At 40.5% G+C, this 19414-nt stretch overlaps 2 protein-coding genes across 4 annotated transcripts in view; one reads left to right on the top strand and one right to left on the bottom strand.

The window, feature by feature from the left end:
• The window catches only part of LOC129367506 (ankyrin repeat and IBR domain-containing protein 1-like), a 35925-nt gene extending 32608 nt beyond the window's left edge, over window positions 1–3317 (top strand). For all 3 annotated transcript variants that reach the window (XM_055042013.1, XM_055042012.1, XM_055042014.1), the window contains exon 20: window positions 396–3317. In XM_055042013.1, coding sequence (XP_054897988.1) covers window positions 396–1283 — 888 coding nt within the window. In that variant the 3' untranslated portion in view covers window positions 1284–3317. The remainder of the gene's footprint in view (window positions 1–395) is intronic.
• A 315-nt stretch (window positions 3318–3632) lies between these two features.
• zgc:110410 (uncharacterized protein LOC553618 homolog) lies at window positions 3633–13390 on the bottom strand. Its single transcript, XM_055042023.1, has 11 exons — window positions 13338–13390; window positions 12323–12469; window positions 11263–11431; window positions 10973–11051; window positions 10521–10574; window positions 10267–10357; window positions 10125–10162; window positions 8812–8899; window positions 6618–6707; window positions 5313–5360; window positions 3633–4720 (listed from the first exon to the last, which is right to left on the bottom strand). The coding sequence occupies exons 2-11, from the start codon at window positions 12425–12427 to the stop codon at window positions 4568–4570; spliced, it is 915 nt and encodes a 304-aa protein (XP_054897998.1). The 5' UTR covers window positions 12428–12469; window positions 13338–13390; the 3' UTR covers window positions 3633–4567.
• Window positions 13391–19414: the final 6024 nt, after the last annotated feature.

The following is a 19414-nucleotide window of genomic DNA, read 5'->3' as shown; positions in this document are numbered from 1 at the left end:
TTTAAAAGTTTATATTTTTTAGGATTAAAATAAAGAAACATGAAAAATGATGTCTATCTTTTTTTGTTTTTTCTTTTAAATCAGATTTCTGTAGTGACGAGAGACACGTCCTAACACATTGCTGGTACTTCTAGTGTTTTCTTTTAAGGAAGTTCAGTGCAAGTATTTCAGAAAAGCACAAATATAAACCAACTAAAAATCCTGCTTTTGTTATTGTATCTTTATTTAAAAGCATTAGCTTGTTCCTGTCCATTTTTAGCCAAAGTTATTAAGAGCCATTGTGGAAAGTGCAAAAAGCCTCTTGTGGCTTCAGAGCTGCAGGTTGCAGACCCCTAAAACAGACAGTATTTTTCAGCTCGCGTTGTTGACATCCTGCATCCTGTTTGCTCTTGCAGGGTCTCGACTCCCTGGATGAGGATGACCCAAACCTTTTACTGGCCATTCAGCTCTCTCTCCAAGACTCGAGGATGACAGAGATCGGCTCCAGTCACGATGCCCTGGCCAACGAAGCCTCGCTTGGTGCGATCGGTACTTCCTTGCCTTCCAGACTTGAGCAGTCCACTCTGGGCGTTGACGTCCTCCCCAGAGCTTCACTCAGCAGCTCAGAACTGCTGGAGCGAGCCGATAACTTGGCCAGGCTGGGCAACATCAGCGGCCAGTACCCTCCCGGCCCCAGTGGCGCCCCCTACGTGGAGCACTGTGACATCCGACTCCAGGTGCATAAAGCAGCCACTCGGTTAGGCAGCAACTCCTCCACTGGCCTTTTCTCTTCCTCCACAGACTCGAACACGTGCGGCAGCAACGAAGCGTCGTCGTCGTCTGCCTTGACAACAAACGCTAATCTGCTCGGAAACATCATGGCTTGGTTTCACGACATGAATCCGCAGGGCATCACCCTGGTCCCACCGACTGACCCCAGCGTGGCTCTGCTTCCTGAAGGCAGAGAAGGATGCGCACAAGACGACGAGAAAGGCGGCTTCATTGTCTTCCCCAATGACAGGAAACCTCAGGAGGCGATGGCAGACGCGGGGTTTTGCACGCAGAAGCCGAGCAACTCGGAGGAGAAGGAGAGCGCTGTCGCCGAGAGGCCCACTCAGTTGGATCTGGTGGGGTTGGACACCTTGCAGCTACCTTACACGGCGGCGCCTGACAGAAGTGGAGAGCATGGCGAGTGTGCGAGCTCTAAGAGCTGCCATGTTGACAGTCCACCGTCTGACTATGCCTCTGACCAGCTGCCCAGCACCAGCTCTTCTGAGTGGGAGGACCACATGCACTTGGCTTGAGTCGCCTGGCTGGGACGACGAGGAAGTTCACTGAAGTCCACAAACCACTACAGATTGGAAAGCAGCCTGGCTGGAGCTGCTGGTGTCGAATGTACTGCGAATGAAGAATATATATACATTGGGAGGGAGCATGTAAAGAAGCATTTACAGTTTAAATCCAGTGCAGGAACTGTAGGCCAGCAGTGAAAACAGACCACTGATTATTTTATTCTATTTTTTTAGTATTGTGAGCACACACTGCAACGACACTAAGATGATCTGAAACAAATTAGAAATTCTATCTTGATGAAAATGAAATATGTTGCTATAATATTCATACATCATCTTTTTATATAGGATGCAGATCAAGAGATGGTTCTTGTTGCCGTCCAAATCTGCTTTCTTCATAGGTGCCAAACACTGACTAATAAAAGCACAGTTTGCAGTCACCAAGTGGATTTTTTTTAAAAGCAAATTGTGCCTGATTATCACAATCTCAGAAACCCTAAATGTGAACATCCTGAGCCATATTTTTATTTGAGCTTGTGGTTCAGTGTTCTTTTCAAATCCCACTCACTAAAAGCTTTTGTGTGCTGTGTGACACTGAATAGTTTAACACTGCAGTGGTAGTGGATATTATGAGAAACTTTGAAGAAGAGAGAGAGAGAGAGAAAAAGGTTATTCCTTCAACTGAAAAAGCAGGTGGCCTGCTCAAAAATATTTCAGAATGGTCTTGACAATGGATATTCATCTCCAAGGATCAGGCTGAATAGGAAGCGTTCTCAGAGCTTAAAAAATGAGAAATGCTGACAGATCCAGAGGAGGGAGGGGGCGAAGGGGAGCGCTCTGTTTGATTCAGCTCCCACGTTCTGCAGAGAATGCTTTGAATTCGGTTGTAGATCGTGTGAAAATGATGTTTGCGCTGAATGTTTAATGCGAAAGACGATTGGTCCGGTTCATATGCACCAGGGAAGGGCAGCCAATAAGAAAACAAGGCAATCACTCCCAGTCTTATTTTTATTAATTATTACTGCTCAAGTTGTGCTTCGGTGTATTAATCTCTGCAGGGTAGTGCATAGAGAAATTCCCCAACTGTGTGAATGGGGAATTCATATCTTTGAAGCACTTCTCTGTGAAGCTGAAATTACAGTGCCTTCATGTCAGTCTTCATGATTCGGTTCTTTTTCCACCTTTTTCTGAGTGCTGTCCACACAGACACAAAAACACCTGTTACCTTAAAGGAGTCTCTCTCTCGTGACATTTGGCAGGAACACAAACTCCAGTCTTTTTTGTTTTATTATTAAATCCAGATCTTTGTAGCATGAGGATTTTTGCTCATTCACACAATACACTGATGGACAAAACAGGTGGTTAAATGGTTTGATAAGATATGTAACTGTTAAAGTATTGTGAGTATTCTGTGCCCGATGTTTATTTGATTAAAAAAAGGCAAGTTATTTGTATCATTGAAATACAAATGTATGTGCATCATGTATCTGAGGAAAGTTGCAATATAACGTAGGTCTTTCTGCTTTTATTAATGACTTGTGAGTAACTCAACATGAAAAACAATCATGTTTGACTTTAAGGAACTCATTTTGTTTATGTACAGACTCATGTCTGATTCGAGTAAATTATCTTATAAAAGTTGACACATAGAGGAACACTAAATCTAGCAGCATTTTTTTGTTTTGTTTTTGTTTTTTGCTTTCATACAAGGCTCAAGAATTTAAACTGTTAGTGCCATATGGATGATGGAAGTGATGATAGATTCAAGGGTCCTGACCACAGGAGACATGTTTGTTGGTCAAATAGTTTGCTGGGTTTGTAATGGCTGCAAATCAAGAAGAAGGTTTTACTTTACTTATATTTCACCTTTGATCTCTAGGTGACTTATTTTAAGAAATGATGACTTTTTGTAACTCATTAAGATTTTCTATTGTAAAGCAACTAATTCTTAAAATGCTGTTTGCACTTTCATAGCCTATACTTGATACATTTCCTCTTTTTATGAAAACTGTTTGGTGTGTGATGCCAATAAACTGTTAAGTTTCACTGTGTTAATAGTTATGACTTTTTTTTTTAATCTTTGAATAGTCAAAGAAGTCCTGTTCAGATAAGTTGAGTTCCTTGAGTGCAGAAATATTTTAAAGCCAAGAAAAAAAATCTTAATAGGAAAAAAAAAAACATCCTCAGAATTGTTAGTCAAATCAGACAAGTTACTTGAAATCATGTTTTTTGGGGAGTTTTTTACATAAAAACAGCCTTTTGAGTCCCACTCCACTACGACACATGGTTGATGACCTGTCATCGAACCACACAAGGTGACAGCCTATTGTTGCAAACTAAAAACAGATTGTTATCTTGATGGGAGGGAAAAAAAACACCCTTTCAAAAGGAGTGGCATCAAATTGGCACCACTTACTGGCAACTAAGGAAAAAAATAGAGTGAGCGCTCTTACTTCCCCTAAAATTTCTGTGCAGCAAAAGGCGGTGAGATTATTAAAGGTGAAAACAACCACTCTACATGCCCTGAATATGAAAATACTATGAAGTTGGTTTCAAGGGAAGGAATGACCCAAGAATGAGACGAGAAAATGCAGCACAGCCTATGCCACAGAGGACAGACTGCTCTGATGGAGCCGAGACCAACAAACTTTCAATGGATGTTGTTTGCAAAAACATTTTCTAATGTGTAAAACCCACTAGAAAAGTGAGGTATACTTTTTTTTTTACAAATTCACCATATTAAATAGATCAGAGGGTTACCTGAAATGTTCCTCCTACGTGATTATATAAGTGCGAAGTGAATTTTTAATTTTTTTTTTTATCAGTGTCTGAGCCAACCGAGTGAGAAAGTGTTTGACTGTAAATCAAGGATTTATCCCATGTATCTAGTCATCACTGCTTTGAAACATTCAGTTGTATCAGATGCCTTGCGCTTGTTTTTTTCTTTTTAGTATTTTGATCTTTGAACATGGATATAAAAAAAACTTGCAAGCCACAAGCCAGACCACAAACAAACAAAAAAAAAGTTTAAAAAAGAAAACACATTGAATGAAATGTATTTTATTTTTAAGTTTTTACATCCATTTATATACAAACTAGGATATCAACAAATATTTAAAGCTTCAATAATGTTGCAAAGCTTACGGTATTCAATATGACTGGAAAATATTTCAAAATTCTGATGCATAATAAAAGCTTCATCATACCCACACTGCAAATGTTTGAATTTAAATGTGACATAACTACCTTTCGTCATGTAATATGAGGTGTATAAAATGTATAAGAAGAAAATAAGTTCAACGACAGAAGTTAATGATTTGCAGCAGGAGGAGGAACAAGGTAACGATGTCCAGGTAGAGGTTGAGAGCAGCAAACACGTACTCCTCGGGAGAGATTTCATACTTCCTGTGTTTCCCCCCGAGAATCAGCTGAGTGTCGAACACCAAGTACTGCAGAGAGACAGGCAGACAAAGACGCTGTTACATCCCTGACATCTGAAGACGGCGTACTTACATGATGAAAGAGAAAAGCCTTTATTAGCTCGGCTCTGAAAACAAACGCAGACCTTTTTTTTTTTTTTTTTCTAGGGATGAGAGTGTGCATATAAACAACAAACATAAATTATTGTGCAGCTTGAGTGTTGCAGTTGAAAATGAGTTGTGACTTGCTGCTGACAGCATGTTCGGCTTTGCATGCAGGATGCAGTCTGTTCCGCTAGCTGACGGGACGGGTCACAACATTTGCTGTTAATGCCAAAACCACTCAGGAAATGTGGCTGCAAATGAAGCCCACTGCTGTTCTGCAGTGCATAATTGAAATGAAAGGGCACAGGGGGTCATATGAGTTACACTAAGAACAGGGACTAACCCTGGTGGCAGCCCGCGTGGCCTGGAGGATCAAAGCTTAGTCACAAGCATTCGCTTGACTTTAGAGCTTCTTTAATGTCAGTTTCTGTCTTTTGCAAAACTTGTTTGCATTTGATTTTTGATGCTGACCGCTGCAGACAATCTCTGGCTGTCGTGGGGGTATGAGTGTACTTACTAAAGAAAACAACACAGTTCCCAGGTAGGCGTAGAAGATGTAGAGAAACTGCAGAAAGAAACGAGAGGTAAAATAAGTGGGGATGTAACAACACGTCTTTGTAATTACTTATTCCACAAATGCGTGTAAGCACATTTAAAATTCAAATTACAACCAGAACAAAATGCCTTTTCAGTGTGAATTCTGTCAGCTGAATGTGTTTGGTGAAAATTTGAATGGATGTTGGAAGGAGGGTTGGAATTTAACTCCAACTCAGCCCTCCATCCAACCGTTTTTCCAATCCTTATTCCAAGTCAAATCCCAGCTCCACTTCCAACCCCAATCCAGAGTGTTCTTCAATCCTCCTTCCAACCCTAATTCCAAGTTTCCATCAAAGCCATGGTTAATAAGGCTCTATAAAAATCAGATCAGAGAATTTTCTAGCCTCAAATATGTTTTCTTTCAGAACTTTGTGCTCTTGTCATTGACAGGAATTTAAATAGCATTCATCTATTTCTGTTAGTTTTGTCTTTTTCTTATATCTGTCTTGTTTTTGCAGGATTGTGTTTTTGACTTGTGGATGGAAAAGTTAAAAATGAACAAAAAATAATAATCTAAACAAAAAAGTATCTCTTATCCATCTACCACTAAAACGTACCTGTCTGTTCTTGCATAAGGAAAAGGATCCCACAGCATGATGCTGCCACCATCATTATGTGACTGGGGCGCTCAGGTTGATGTGCGGTGTTAGTTTTACCCCCACACGTAAGGTTGTTCTTTGTTTTGTTTGTTTGTTTCTGTGACTTCTGGAGGTGTTTCATCTGAATGTGTTTTCCTTCCACTTTACAATAATGCACAACTTTTTATATTTCCATAAAACACAAAAAAGTAGTCACACTTTAGTAGTCTTGTTGCTAAAATTTGTTGAACAAATAAACTTGACTTGCCTAACTTTGGTCTATCACTTAAGCATTAACATTTTTACAAGGCACTGCATGGAAAGAGAAGTCAGAGCTGTGTGACCATCCCTTTAAGATTGCAACATTCGTTTTCAGTTCCATTTAATCAAATTAAAACACTAAACACTGTTGATATTTGCTAATTCTCTAAACATTATGACTAGCAAATGCCTAAAACAGGGTTTTATAGTGATATGCATCATTCGGAGAAATGTGTCACCCCCTTGGAAGTTTAAGAAGGCGTGTGTCCATCTTTATAGTAGCTTATAGGTCAATGCAGTCAGATGATAAAACCAGGCAGACTGTAAAACATTTCTCCTGCCCTGTCTGGTCTTCCCACAGACATGCATGAGCGCGACATTGTCACCTGTGATCGGATGATGGCACACATCAGTAAGAAGGAAAATAAGGACCAGGCAAACATCCACAAGCACCCAGCTCCAGCGGTAAAGTCCCACTGACGACAAGAAACAAAGGAGAGGAAAAAAAGAAAAAAAATATTATGAAAAAAAAAATTTTTTTTCATTAATAAATAAAAGCTGCACAGGAATTCTTTCATTTATCCTCAAGGCCATCTGTGGTATTGCGGCTAAGCTGAGGGGCTCTGCAGGGAGAGAAATGACAAAGACATACTGGAGCGCCACATAAAAAGAACATCCTAATAGCTCTGGATATAATTGTCCAGAGCTATTAATCAACAGTCTGCAGACGCCGAGGAGGACAGTAGATATGACCTACTGGCCCGTGTGGCCTTTTCATACGGACAGTAAAAAGATGGCCCCTGTAGAAAGAACACTGATCACCTGAGGAGCTACGAGCCAAACAGGTGAGGTGGCCTGTTTGACATTTATTTCGCAGTGACAGAGATCAACAGGCTCTGTGCATAGTGTGAACTGCAGTCAAAGACGTGTTGGGAGCTGCAAGATGAACGACCAGTTGTAAAACATAACTGGTTGTGACTGTGGCCACTCGCTCTGCCGATGCAGTCCGAGCCGGGTGGTCACTTTTCACAACACAGAGTTTGTATTCATTTGAGATCTACATTGTTTTATTCTTAATAAGAACAAGGAGCATTAGTAACATTAGTAACATACACTTTCAGAGCCCTCCTTACTGGCATTCAGTAAAAAAAAAAAAAAAAATCATAATCATAAAAACAGCAGTTTTTACTAAATATTCAATCTATAATTGGGAATGGAGCAACATAAAGGCTACATAATAGTCATTTTGCCTATATGTCATGCAAACAAAATGAACTTAATTTGAAACACATATCAGCTTTGTACTGAAGTATTTTCATAAAGATGCCTAACACGGTTTTTCCCCACAGAATATTTATTTTCTGAATACTTCGTACTACAAACATTTTCCATTGACGTTTATCTTTGGTGGAGTCTTTTGATGTATAAGATATTAATGGCTGCTGATCAAGCCAGAGAGTAGTAGAATGATCTATTTATCTGTGCGACAAAATCAGACAACATAAAAGCACTTTAAATGGTCAAACTGGGTAGAAAAAATAACCCGGCAAAATAAAAGGTGTTGAGGCGGGTGGCTGCGTTTTGAACAAAAAGAAATAAAGACCAGCAACTCCACTAACTTACTTGAGTTTTTTTCAAAATTACATTTTCTTATGTAACAACTCAAAACCTTTAGCAGACACAAAATCACAGCAGCACCATTCGGCTCCACCACAAACTAGAAAATTAGCTAAATTTGGAAAATATGAAGAATCGACTTTGTGTGATATATATATATTTTTTTTTTGCTTTTGTGTTGAGGCATTGTGTATCTCACTGCAGAATGTGTCTAAACAAACACATTTCTTTCTAAAGCAAAACAAAATCTGCGTCCAGGAGTTCTTCAAAACCTGAATAGCTGCTGTGTTTTCCCGTTGAAACACAACACCGTAATAATTCCTCAACCTGACCAAAATGAATCCCCAAAATAAAGTTATAGCAACCGGTTTGTCTCTATTGGGCCATGATTTTCAACAACATTTACAGAACATATAAATATCCAAAATAGGCTTATTAATCATATAGATGGACAGTAAATTTCCATCCCCATCATAATGTTACAAAGAATACACACACATACACATAAACATATATTGCAGCAGTCTTCAGGTAAATTCTATTACTGATTGCATGTGAGTTACTAAAGTAGAAAAATCTCTTCTCAAGTCCTTTTTTGAGTAAATAAATTAATGAGCAGATTCATTACAAATGCTGTGACTTTGCAAGTAATCACAGATTTACAGTGAAAGCCTCGGCTCAGAGGAGTTCAGGCGAGCTGGTGGATGGGAGGAATTATTTGACTGACACCAACACTGATTTCAGCAATAATCATAGTTTTGCCTGGACAGCAATCCCATCAAAGCATTATACCTCAGCCTGCGCTGCATCAGGAAGCCTGGCCAACATGTTCCAGATGACTGCGACGGAAACACATCTCGCAGCGCGGGTATTTATGAGCGGCCGATAAGCCGCTGTAGTTTATAAAATGTCACTTTTGGCTGTGCTGCAAAACACAAGCCCAGAGTGTGTGACTGATCTTACCTTTGACTGCATGGCAAATAGACTCATGCCAAAGGAAACAAGAGCCGTCGCGCCCACAGCCCACAGAACTGCCTCGGTGTCATAGTACCTGCAGACAGATATATCAAACAGACGCTGCGTGTTGGAAAGGCATCTTGAAAATAACCATTTGTCAGTAAGTAGTTGGCATTTAGCAAACACAGTTTTTTTTTTTTTTACCTGGGATTTATGTGCAAGATTGACTAGTACTAGGATATAATTGTGAAGAGATATTAAAATGATTTATTGATATTTTTTTGTTACTAAACCAGATATGGAAATTGAGTCAGAAATTTGGATCCTGCCTCTGGACTCAGTGCTTTGTAGAGCCTCTTATCACAGCAATTACAGCTAAACATCTGTTACGTTATGTCTCTCCTGTTTTTTTGTTTGTTTGTTTGTTTTTTGTTTTTTTTTGTTGGCCATTCCTCTTGGCAAAAAACCTCAAGAGCATGAAGACGGTTTGTCAACAGCAAGTTATGCAATAAAAGGAGATGTACATTGTGGAATGGTAGACTGAAGAGTGATCTGAGGGTTGTTGTTTTACAACCTAGCCTGACTTTAAACTCCACAACTTTTCTCCCTGACCTGTCTGCTGCGATCCTGGATCTGTTGTTGTTGTTTTCTGATGCAAACCTTTTATGTGTTTAAACAACACCAGTATTTACACTGAGATTGAATTACTCACAATATTTAAACTGAAGATATCACACTAAAGGTGTCTGAATTTAAATGCATGCCACACTTTTCAGAATGCTTAAACCATGCATTATTATTACTCCGCAGTTATGAGGTGCTTTGTGATGGTCTACAACTTAATGTGCCAATACAACTCAGTTTGTGGTTACAATGTGGCAAAATGTGTGAAAGTTTAGAGCTATATATATATATTTTGCAAGGCACTATATCTAAAATTTGAGCAAAATACCATAAATATGATAATTTCACAGGGTTAGAGATAGTCACTCCTGGGCTGATATGTCTGACAGATTGACTTGTAGGTAAGAAAAGAGATACCAGACTGACAGAATGTAATAAATAAATAAATAACAGACAGATTCTTCTGGTGCAGAGAAATTGGTTTGAGTCCGTCATGCCTCTGGTTCATTCCCAGCCAAAAGCTCAGAAAATGTGATACCGCATCCTTCGCTTTTGGATGGCCACCAAAAATGATATCTAGTTTGATGCCTTCAAGCTTGGCGTCGAACACGTTACCAGATTTGGATCAAATCGGATTATTATTGTGCAAATGAGTTGGTGTCATGTGGAGGTTATCCTCTGAAACAAACACTCACGCTGCCACAGATCCAAGCATCAGGCCCTCTGCAACAGTCTGAGAGAGAAAAAGAAGAGACGGGAAAAAAAAAAAAAAACATTAAACAGAACATGGATGGTGGTGGCTTAATTTGCTGCCTGGATGGTGCTGCTTCTACTCACAAACAAACCCAGAGCTATAAAATTGAGGGGCACTTGGCGACGGATGTTATCGCAGCAGGACAAAACCAGAATAAGGACCACCACCACTGACCTGCATCATAAATATCAAATAAGCAGCCTATAAAAAGACAAATGCAGTGAAACCACCGCTGTGTCGCTGGTAGCTCTCTGGGTTGCCACGTGGAAGGTTTTAATTAACTAAAAAGGGCATGGATCAAGGATCAAAACGGCTCAATCAGAGTGTCTTGACTTACATCATGGTGTAGGAGAACCAGTTGTTCTCATGAACCCACGTCTTCAGTGTGTCCCTGTTATTTCATAAGAAAAACAGAGCACTGTTCTTTAATAGAGGCATAATTTATTTAATAGAAGCAGAGGAACGAATGTCTGGTGCAAGTGTAACACAGGACTGAGCATTTCACATGCAGGGTATGAACATCATGTCAGAAAATGCTGTTGCAGCCTTTCGCTGCGAAACACAAATGCTTCAATCTAACGCAAACTAAAACATAATCTCTACTGTACCATTAGCTGCCACCGTAGGATATAAGCCATGATGTTGCTCATATATCCATGGTGGCAACTCTGCTTTTGTTACTTTTGCATGAGGCATGCTTTCACACGCAGGCAGGCCACGCGGCAGCTATTTTTATGGAGGGACTTCTGACACGGATTCAGAGAACTCCTGAGGGAGTCTGAGCCTCACCAGTAAAGAAAGGCGCAGATGATCCCAACAGTGAGCAGCAGCTGAATCATCAAGGTCAGGTAGACTTTCCGCACAAAACCTGTGAAACAGAAGAAGAGAAAACGGAAAGCAAAGCAAAGCAAAGCAGAGAGAAATGAAAAAGACAACAACATGGAGAGTTTGTCAAAGGAATGCAGGCAGGAGGATGTTTATGGTGTGCACTATTGAAACTTTTTTATTTGGTTTCAGTGACGATGCAGAAATCTTGGTCGTGAGAAAAACATTCATCCCTGTGACCTTGTCTTTCTCACCTCGCCGTATCGCAGCCACACTGAAACCAATCTCCTCTGATTCGCTGGCGTATAGAGGCGGAGCCTGACCACCATACTGGTCACCTCCAAATGCAGGTGGGTCCTCCGGACGGACCATGTTGTTGTAGGACTCAGGAGGAGAGATGACTGCAATGTTTCCCTTGCCAACCTACAACGTCGGTCAGAAGTTTACAGAAATTCATCATCAGCAAATAGCAGGTCCAAAGTTTATGCACTCATGTTATATTGCAGAAATATGAAATTGGTGCATAATTTTAAAGTCCTTATACTAATGCTTTGTTGAAGTATGTTTTGATTTGGTTTCTGTATAGATTTGATTCTTGATATCAAGCTGATGAGTCTTGGTTCTCAGATTAAAAGTACTTTTTGAAAACACCAATCCTTAAGCAGGTACTAAACATTCTTTTTAATAAGCCCAAAGTTCTGTTTTTATTTTTTCTATTGCTCTAATGTCATATCTTGACTTTGAATGTCATGTTTTCATTAGCCGTTAGCAGATTGAGAAAATTAAATTAAGTGAGTTTCTATCCTAAAAGTTCAACTCTCTTCTAGAAATATAAAGTCATTTGATTTTTCAGTATCACTCAAGTATCACACTAGTTGACAATTTATTGTTTGTGCTTCAAAGTTGGATGATTGACAGTAAACCAACCGCTTCAAAATAATGTACATATTCCCTCTAAAAGAGTGATCAACTACTGAGCCAAAATTATGTTTATATTCACAAAACATATCACATTTCTCTCAAACAAAATATTTCCCAGTGTGGCAAATGAATAAGCTTAGATCTGGGCACACAGTCGCTGTTTTCAAAACGCAATACCATCATTTCATACCCGAAAAAGGATGGTTCAAATGAAAGCTCGACAGTCATTTTCAAGCTATTTGTTTGTATTTACAAGCAGTGTTTATTTGGATTAAATAAATGTTTTATGATCTCACGATGACGATGTGTTTTACTGAGATTATTAACCTTCAATTAAAATACAGTTTACTGCGTACATTACAAGACTGCCTGTGGTATTCAGATGTCACTAACCTGGTATGTCATTCCCGTGTAGGAGCTTTGATCATAGTTCAAAGGGCTGTAGGGAGGAGGGCGAAGTTCATGTCCTTCGCCAGTGCTGCTATTTGTTTGCTCCATTTCACTAATTGCAATAACCCGATTTGTTTTCCGTCAACAAAACTGACGAGAGAGAAGACACGACACACATGAAGGTAAGTTAGGGTGATGGATCAGGACCAGAGGCATCCTTTTAGACAATATCTGGGGTTTCATCAGTGATGCTAAACTGGCAAATGGGGCGCTGTCAGCAGGGAACAAATAAATGGGTAATTACAAAATGATGCATTGCACAAACACACAGTGAGCCATGACTAACATCCATAATTATGGCCTTAACCCCCCAAACTTAATAGAGCTGTATGTATTGTTAATGGTCAGAGAGAACGTGGTTAATTGATCTCAGAGGAAATCCAGCTGTCGTCATGAAAGACAAGGCACACAGAACAGATAGAATAATAATAACAATAGAAATATTGGGAATTCGGTTTTATAAGTAGCAAGTACATAAAAGACATGTTTTCCCTTTAATCTGGTATTTGAGCAAGTCATAATTAGGGCATCAATGAGCAGTGCTCTGCACTATAAAGTGGTGGAAAAACAATGATGACGAACAGAGAGCACGCCGAATAGCTTCAAACAGTAGCACTTTAAAATAAACCCACCAGTGATACAATAACGTTAATTCTCTGGGGGTGTTTTTGTGAATTGATTCATCTTTTGCTCTTATAAGGAATCTTCTAAGAGATAAAAATCCTCTTCTGTTCTCTACTCGAGCTTCGTCAGGCAGCCGACACAATGAAGTGAAACTCGGTTTCTGTTCATACTCAAAAGCGTCATTATTTTCAGAATGAGGAAAAAGAAAAAAAACTCCTTTATTTTCATTTATTTAAAGAACCCTTTGTGTATTTAAAATCTTCTAAGATATTTAATTAAGGATATTTGTTGAAAGAAGCTCAGTACAACCGTAGTTCATAATGTATTGCCTTACCTCTGCTGTGAAAACCAGGAAGCAGTTGTTCCTCTCTGGGGCAAAGTCTACCTGCTATCAGCAGGTTCCCACAGGGACGGGACTTTAGCTCCTGAGGGAGAGGATGGGGTGCGACATTAGGCTTAATGGGATATTCAGATGAAGAAAGCTGACACTGAGTCAGAATAAATTAAGCTTTTCTTTTTTGTCTCTCTCTCACCAACATTGGTTTACTCTGACCTTTAGAATAATTTCATATGCATCGCTTACGCTTGCTTTAATAAAGGTATGTTTTTTTTGGAGCCAATATCCTTTCATCCGACACTGCTCACTGTTAGAGATAAGTCTGTGGCTCTGCCGCTTTGCAGAACAGAGAGAGAGAGAGAGAGAAAAAAATAACAATGGCCGTCTTTGAAGTAGTTTGAGTCATCTGGCCTTCATGGTTCACCTTGGTTACCTACTGATAGCACTCTGCCTGTGGAAGTCATCCACCAACAAGGAAATGGATGAGTGATGCATGCCGTCCTGTTTTAAAAGATTACAGCTGTTGGGTCACACCAGGGGATAAGGATAGCTAAAAGAACGACTTGAAGCCAAAATACATGAAATAATATAGGTCAGTACAGTCTTAGTGCTTGTTCACGGAGAACTGCCGCTAAAAGGGTTATTCAGAGGAATCCATCCATGAATCAGAGAGCAGCCAAAGCGCGGACCTGCTTTCTATAAAACTCTCTACGACAGTTGATTACACACAGTTTAAAAGATGTATAGCAGCAAATGTTCAAGGAAATTTCACTCAATCCCGTTCCAGCAAATCTGCAGCCTGAGCAGCTCAGGTTTTGATTTCACATTAAGAGGTGTGACAGACATACACAGAGACCTCTCAACAATTAGACTGACGATTTCAGAGCAGCACAGAGTCGGTGTACGGAGACGATTCCTTCCTTCCAGGTGATTCCACCCAGACAGCCATGTTTATGTATTTATACATCAAGTGAACACTTGGGGGCACTCGTCTCCTGCGCTTCCTCTGCTAATTGCAGTCATTTGATTGTGGCTGTGGCCCTTCACATGCCGTCACCTCCCCACCCACCCGACAACTCCAAAATCCTCCAGAGAGCTCTCTTAAAACCCGGCCGCCTCTTCATCTTATCTGCCGGATCAAGTCCTTCATTTCAGTCGCGAAAGATGTGATATTTGTGCTCTTCTCCAAGCATTGGCAAAGTAAAAATAGATAAATAAATAAACAAAAAATACAAGAACAAATCACATCGTTTCCTGTGTTCACAAAGCGGTAAATAAATAAATGAATAAATAAGACAAAGCGAGAACAAAATGAAGACGTCATATTTGAAGGCACAGGCTGCGTTTTGCGCCACGAACAGGCTCTCGGCTCCTGTCCGCGGCTGATTGGCGTGTCAGTCAACAAGGGCCGGATTTTGCGCTGCCTGCTCAGACCTGATGGGCCCCGCTGCCGCCTCCGCGTCGGATCCCGGCTGGATTTGAATGGGCGGCACAACAAACACAGTCACATTTGAGCAGGCAGTGGAAATCACGCCGGTGTCGACATGCCAATCAGTGGGAGGCCACATTTGAAATAGATCGTCCGAGCCAGAGATACGCGGGGCCCGTGAAGCATAATGTGTGATGAACAGAGAGATATTGTCTGTCCAGCCACCCATCAATCAGGCTACCTGTCGACATGTAAAGAATAGGAAGGATGCAAGAAAAATAAAAAAGATGGAGAAAGGGCGATAGAAATACTGAGGTGTATCTCTAGTAACGTGTGGTGACAGTCCTGTTTTGTCTGCTGTGATGCTCTTTGGGGCTCCTGGGACCGGCAGAGGAGAGTGTTACAGTGTCAGCGGAGGAGAAGAGATGCAGCCATCATGAGAGTCCCTCTTTCTGCTTCCCTATGCTGCTGTGACTAACTGCTTCGTGGCCCGGCCTGCCCGCAGAAGGATTTATTTGAAGAATTGAAAATGTGGCTTGTGTGGCCTCGGAGGGCCCCCAGCGCCGGTCCACGGATCCCTGCTACAGGACGACCCTTCATTTCTAATTTACGGCCCTTCCGGAGCTGCTAATGTAGAATTTCTCCAGGATGTATTGCTGATGAGAAAGTTCAGCAAAGGCTCATGCTATACAGTGTGTTACTGTAAATTAGGTGGCATTCTGCACTAATTTACACCTCAGCTCCAGCTCCATCTGGTAAGTGTAGTTTCTTTCACACCTTTAATGTGTCCTCCATGGCTTGCAACAAGATGACAAGAACTTGTGTCTTTCTTTCAACATGGCCTTTCTTTCTGCCCTTGATGCTGTTTGTTCAGTAATGTTGTCTAACAAACCTCCAAAGTCTTCAGAGAACAACTGTAATTTGCACAGAAGTGGTTTTCTAATTAAGTCGAGTGAAGTTTATTTGCATAACGCAAATTAGTTAATAAGTAAATCATTACTTATTAGGGGATTTCTGTCAGCACCTGTTTCCTCTATACTGTATTCATGATTGTCAGAGTGAAGGAGGCTGAACGCAGCCTCATATTGTATCATTGTTATGCTCTAGTTTGTTAGTCTTTTACCTAAAAACTTGATCAAATATACTCATGGTTGCTGTTGTAATGTGGCAAAATATTAAAAAGTTTGTACTTTTGCATGCATTTCGTCAATGGTGGCATTTGATCAGTCTGAAACTGATAAACTCACAGAAAACCCTTTTAAGGAATCCCATTACAATCTCACCCCTAACAATGTAAATGGAGATGGATTCAAACAGAGCGCTTCTGGCAACAAACTTTTCTGAATCACGGCAACTTGGCTGACCTTCAACTTTAGTACATGAAAGGAAATACTGGTCCAATACATTTTTGGCACAACCCATCAGTATTTAAGCAGTGAAAAATTAAGGCTATTATACATTTGCTCATGCATTATGTAATCAAAAAGTGTCAGAAGGTAGAAAATTGTGGAAAAAAAGCTTAAATAATGAGGATTGTACAAGAAATTTGTGCGAGTCAAAAGCTCAGTTTACACAAACAGAAGGGCTGTCTGCAAGTTACAAATATGAACATACAATGTGTATAACATAGGTTTGTTGGTATGTTAATTACAGTGGGACTATAAAAAGAGATGAGTAGAAAAGCTGATGCTGACCAAGTCTACCAAAAAGATAAAATAAATACAGCCACACAGAAACACCAGTTGCTGCAAAAAGAAACCGAGCTCATTTGATTTAACCTGTTATTTGCTTCGTATCTGTTCAATTCTTCCAAACATCTGGTCCTTGAAAATTTAACTCCCACTCACAGAGTGTGCCCATCCATTAAAGTGACAGGATTCAGTGCCGACTTGTGTCGCGATGAAACCGAGGCTCTGTCTGACATACTAAGACTGCTGTCACAAGCTGTAGCAGAAAAAGCACCATGACGCTCATTTAAACATCACATTAATATGTTTCGTTGCCGCCAGAGTGATGGAAGGCACGGATGGGCCTTTATGTTCTAGTTGATGCTGTCAGCTCTAATAATCGACTCTTGGTTTGGACTCGGGCTGCTACAGAGTCAAGAAATTGCCATTTCCAGCAGTTATGTTTCTTGGAAGGTTTAAATTTTGATCTTGAATTTTCTGTGAAGACAGGAATAAGTTTTCAGAAAGTTCGAAAGGGGGAGGGAGCTTGTTTGCAAAGATGAGCTGACAGAGCTAGGGCGAGATGCTTCTCTTTTCTTATTTCTCTCGTGAATCATATTCAAAACAAGCTCAGGAGTGAAAATACTGACCTTGAAAACACTGCAATAAAGTGTTGCACTGAATTTATCAAGCAAATGGCACTTGGTGCCTTCGGATATTTAAGTGCACGTGACATGTCAGAAACAGCAACGCTGAAAATGATCGATCCTCTTCTTTAGTGCACCAGATAATACGTACAGCAGTAAAAAAAACACCCTCAAAGCTACACAAAACGTTGATACTTATAAACATCAAAACAAACGCAGGAAAAATGAAAGTCTGAAACTGAAACTTAAGTTGTTTGGAGTTAGGTCAACAAGATGGATAATGTGTGTTTCCGAAATGTCACCATATGCTTTCTGTTCATTCCGATCATAATTATTCATTTAGGCCCAAAGATTAACCTGCGTTCGTTCGTATTTATATAATCTTGCTGGTTATTACAGTGAGAGTCTCAGGAGGACGTTTATAGTTTCGGTCGATGGAAACAAGAGGAGCTCCATCCCTGACCGCAGCTGGGACAGACTGTAGCTGTGATCATGACTGCAGGCTTGGGGGGGGTGACACAGCTGTCACCACGACCGTAATAACGACAGAGCTTTGGCTTGTTATGACTCTGGCTGTGACATTCGTTTTTTAATGGGTGTCGACGGCTACACGCAGCAGCTGTGTGAGGTTGCACTGACTGTGTGTGCACTCGGATCTGCTCCTGAGCTCATCGAATAAAAAAAGGGGGTACGTCGTTGAGGCCCCGTTGGTTAAACACGGACATCTGGATATCTCTAGATCGCCGATGAGTAAAGGAAAGCAGCAGCTGAAGTTCAGAACATGAGTCGTTATCCGACTGCTGCTTCGCCCATGCCGATGAGTCGGAGCAGCTACATGGAGCTCGGTTAAGCAGCAGCTGGTAAATGAGTAATGAGCAGTGTCACATCACCTTTGCTTGATTTTTCAGTTTTATGCTTCCAGACTGACAGAGTATCACAAGCCTACAGGAGAGAAATAAAATGAAACTTTGGACGGTATGCAGCACTGAAGTTTTAATAGACTTTGAGTTCAATTTTCTTCCAAATGGTATCAAGGAGATATGTTCTATATTTTAGGTTTGTCAGTCTTGTCTTTTTTGTTTATATATAGCTATATACACAAAAACAAAACAAATATATATATATATATATATATATATATATATATATATATATATATTGTTGTTTTTGTTTTTATTAGTATTATTATTATTATATATATACATATAAAATAAAAATAAAAATAAAAAATTCCCTTCTCACTCACCTCGGGTGGTTCTTATCCTCTGAAGACGGGTCCTCTACCTGGGAGCTTGAGGGTCCTGCGCAGTATCTAGGCTGTGCCTAGGACTGCACATTTCTGGACTGACGTTCCTGGGATCTGTTGTAGCAATTGCTCTAGTTTGGGGGTGACTGCCCCGAGGGCCCCAATGACCCCAGGCACCACTGTGGTCTTCACCTTTGGGGGTGTTTCCCACTTTGATCTCGGGGTTTCCAGTCCATATTCTGCACAGATGTTTCTGTACACTATGCCTGCCACTTGGTTATGTCGTTCCAAGTCCTCCCAAATGTCTTAAGTTAAATGTCTCATGTTAAGTCCTCCCAAATGTCTTAATTTAAATCCTCCCAAATGTCCCGTATTAAATGAGACAGTTGGGAGGATTTAACATGAGACATTTGGGCTGTTCTTGGCTGACGACGTTGAAGAAGCACCTGGGCTGTTTCCTTGTCATCTTTGTTTGTCTTCCCACTTTTCTGTCTGAGCCCTTTCAAATAAAGGTCACTGGAGCCATTACAACTTAAAAAATGGATTTATTAAATCGTACATATCTTTCAAATCAAGCAAAGAGAAGTGAATAACTTTTTCTTTGTTGTTTGTTGATTAATTGTACCGAAAAGCAGAGCTCTTATGTGCTGTTTGTCCATGGACAAACTCCTTAACAATCACGTGGCAAAAAACTAAGAAGGACGCTCTGTGGGAGGAGTCTACAATCAAATGTACAATCATAAAAAAACCTATCCATTCATTCATCCAACCAAACATTTCCTTTCACTCACACACTAAGGACAGTTGAGAAGGAGGAATACTTACCTTACCGCAATGTTTTAGAGTGTGGGGGAAACCGGAGCACCCGGAGGAAACCCACGCAAGCACAGGGAGTAACATGCAAACTCCATACATTCTGAAGTTTCTGAGCTGGTCTTGAACCCAGAACCTTCCGACTGCAAGGCATCAGCGCTACGGGCTGCGCCACCGTGCTGCCCAGTATATTGCAGAGCTTCTATTAATATATCTTTGTAGCTTTTGACATCACCGCGGTTCTCGGCTGACGACGAACAAGAGTCATCCAT

This window comes from Poeciliopsis prolifica, unplaced genomic scaffold, assembly GCF_027474105.1.
Source record: "Poeciliopsis prolifica strain line A6 unplaced genomic scaffold, Auburn_PproV2 SCAFFOLD017, whole genome shotgun sequence".
Lineage (NCBI taxonomy): Eukaryota > Metazoa > Chordata > Actinopteri > Cyprinodontiformes > Poeciliidae > Poeciliopsis > Poeciliopsis prolifica.
The sequence above is the reverse complement of the archived record's forward strand: the minus strand, read 5'-3'. Positions and strand labels throughout refer to the sequence as shown.

Excerpts from the sequence above, each read along its gene's own strand:
- zgc:110410 (XM_055042023.1), bottom strand. The coding sequence starts at position 12,427 with ATGGAGCAAACAAATAGCAGCACTGGCGAAGGACATGAACTTCGCCCT. Across the intron at positions 6,708-8,811 it reads TATTTGCCATGCAGTCAAAG|TGGGACTTTACCGCTGGAGC; the intron begins GTAAGATCAGTC and ends TCTTGTCGTCAG. Across the intron at positions 5,361-6,617 it reads GTGCCATCATCCGATCACAG|TTTCTCTACATCTTCTACGC; the intron begins GTGACAATGTCG and ends TTCTTTCTGCAG.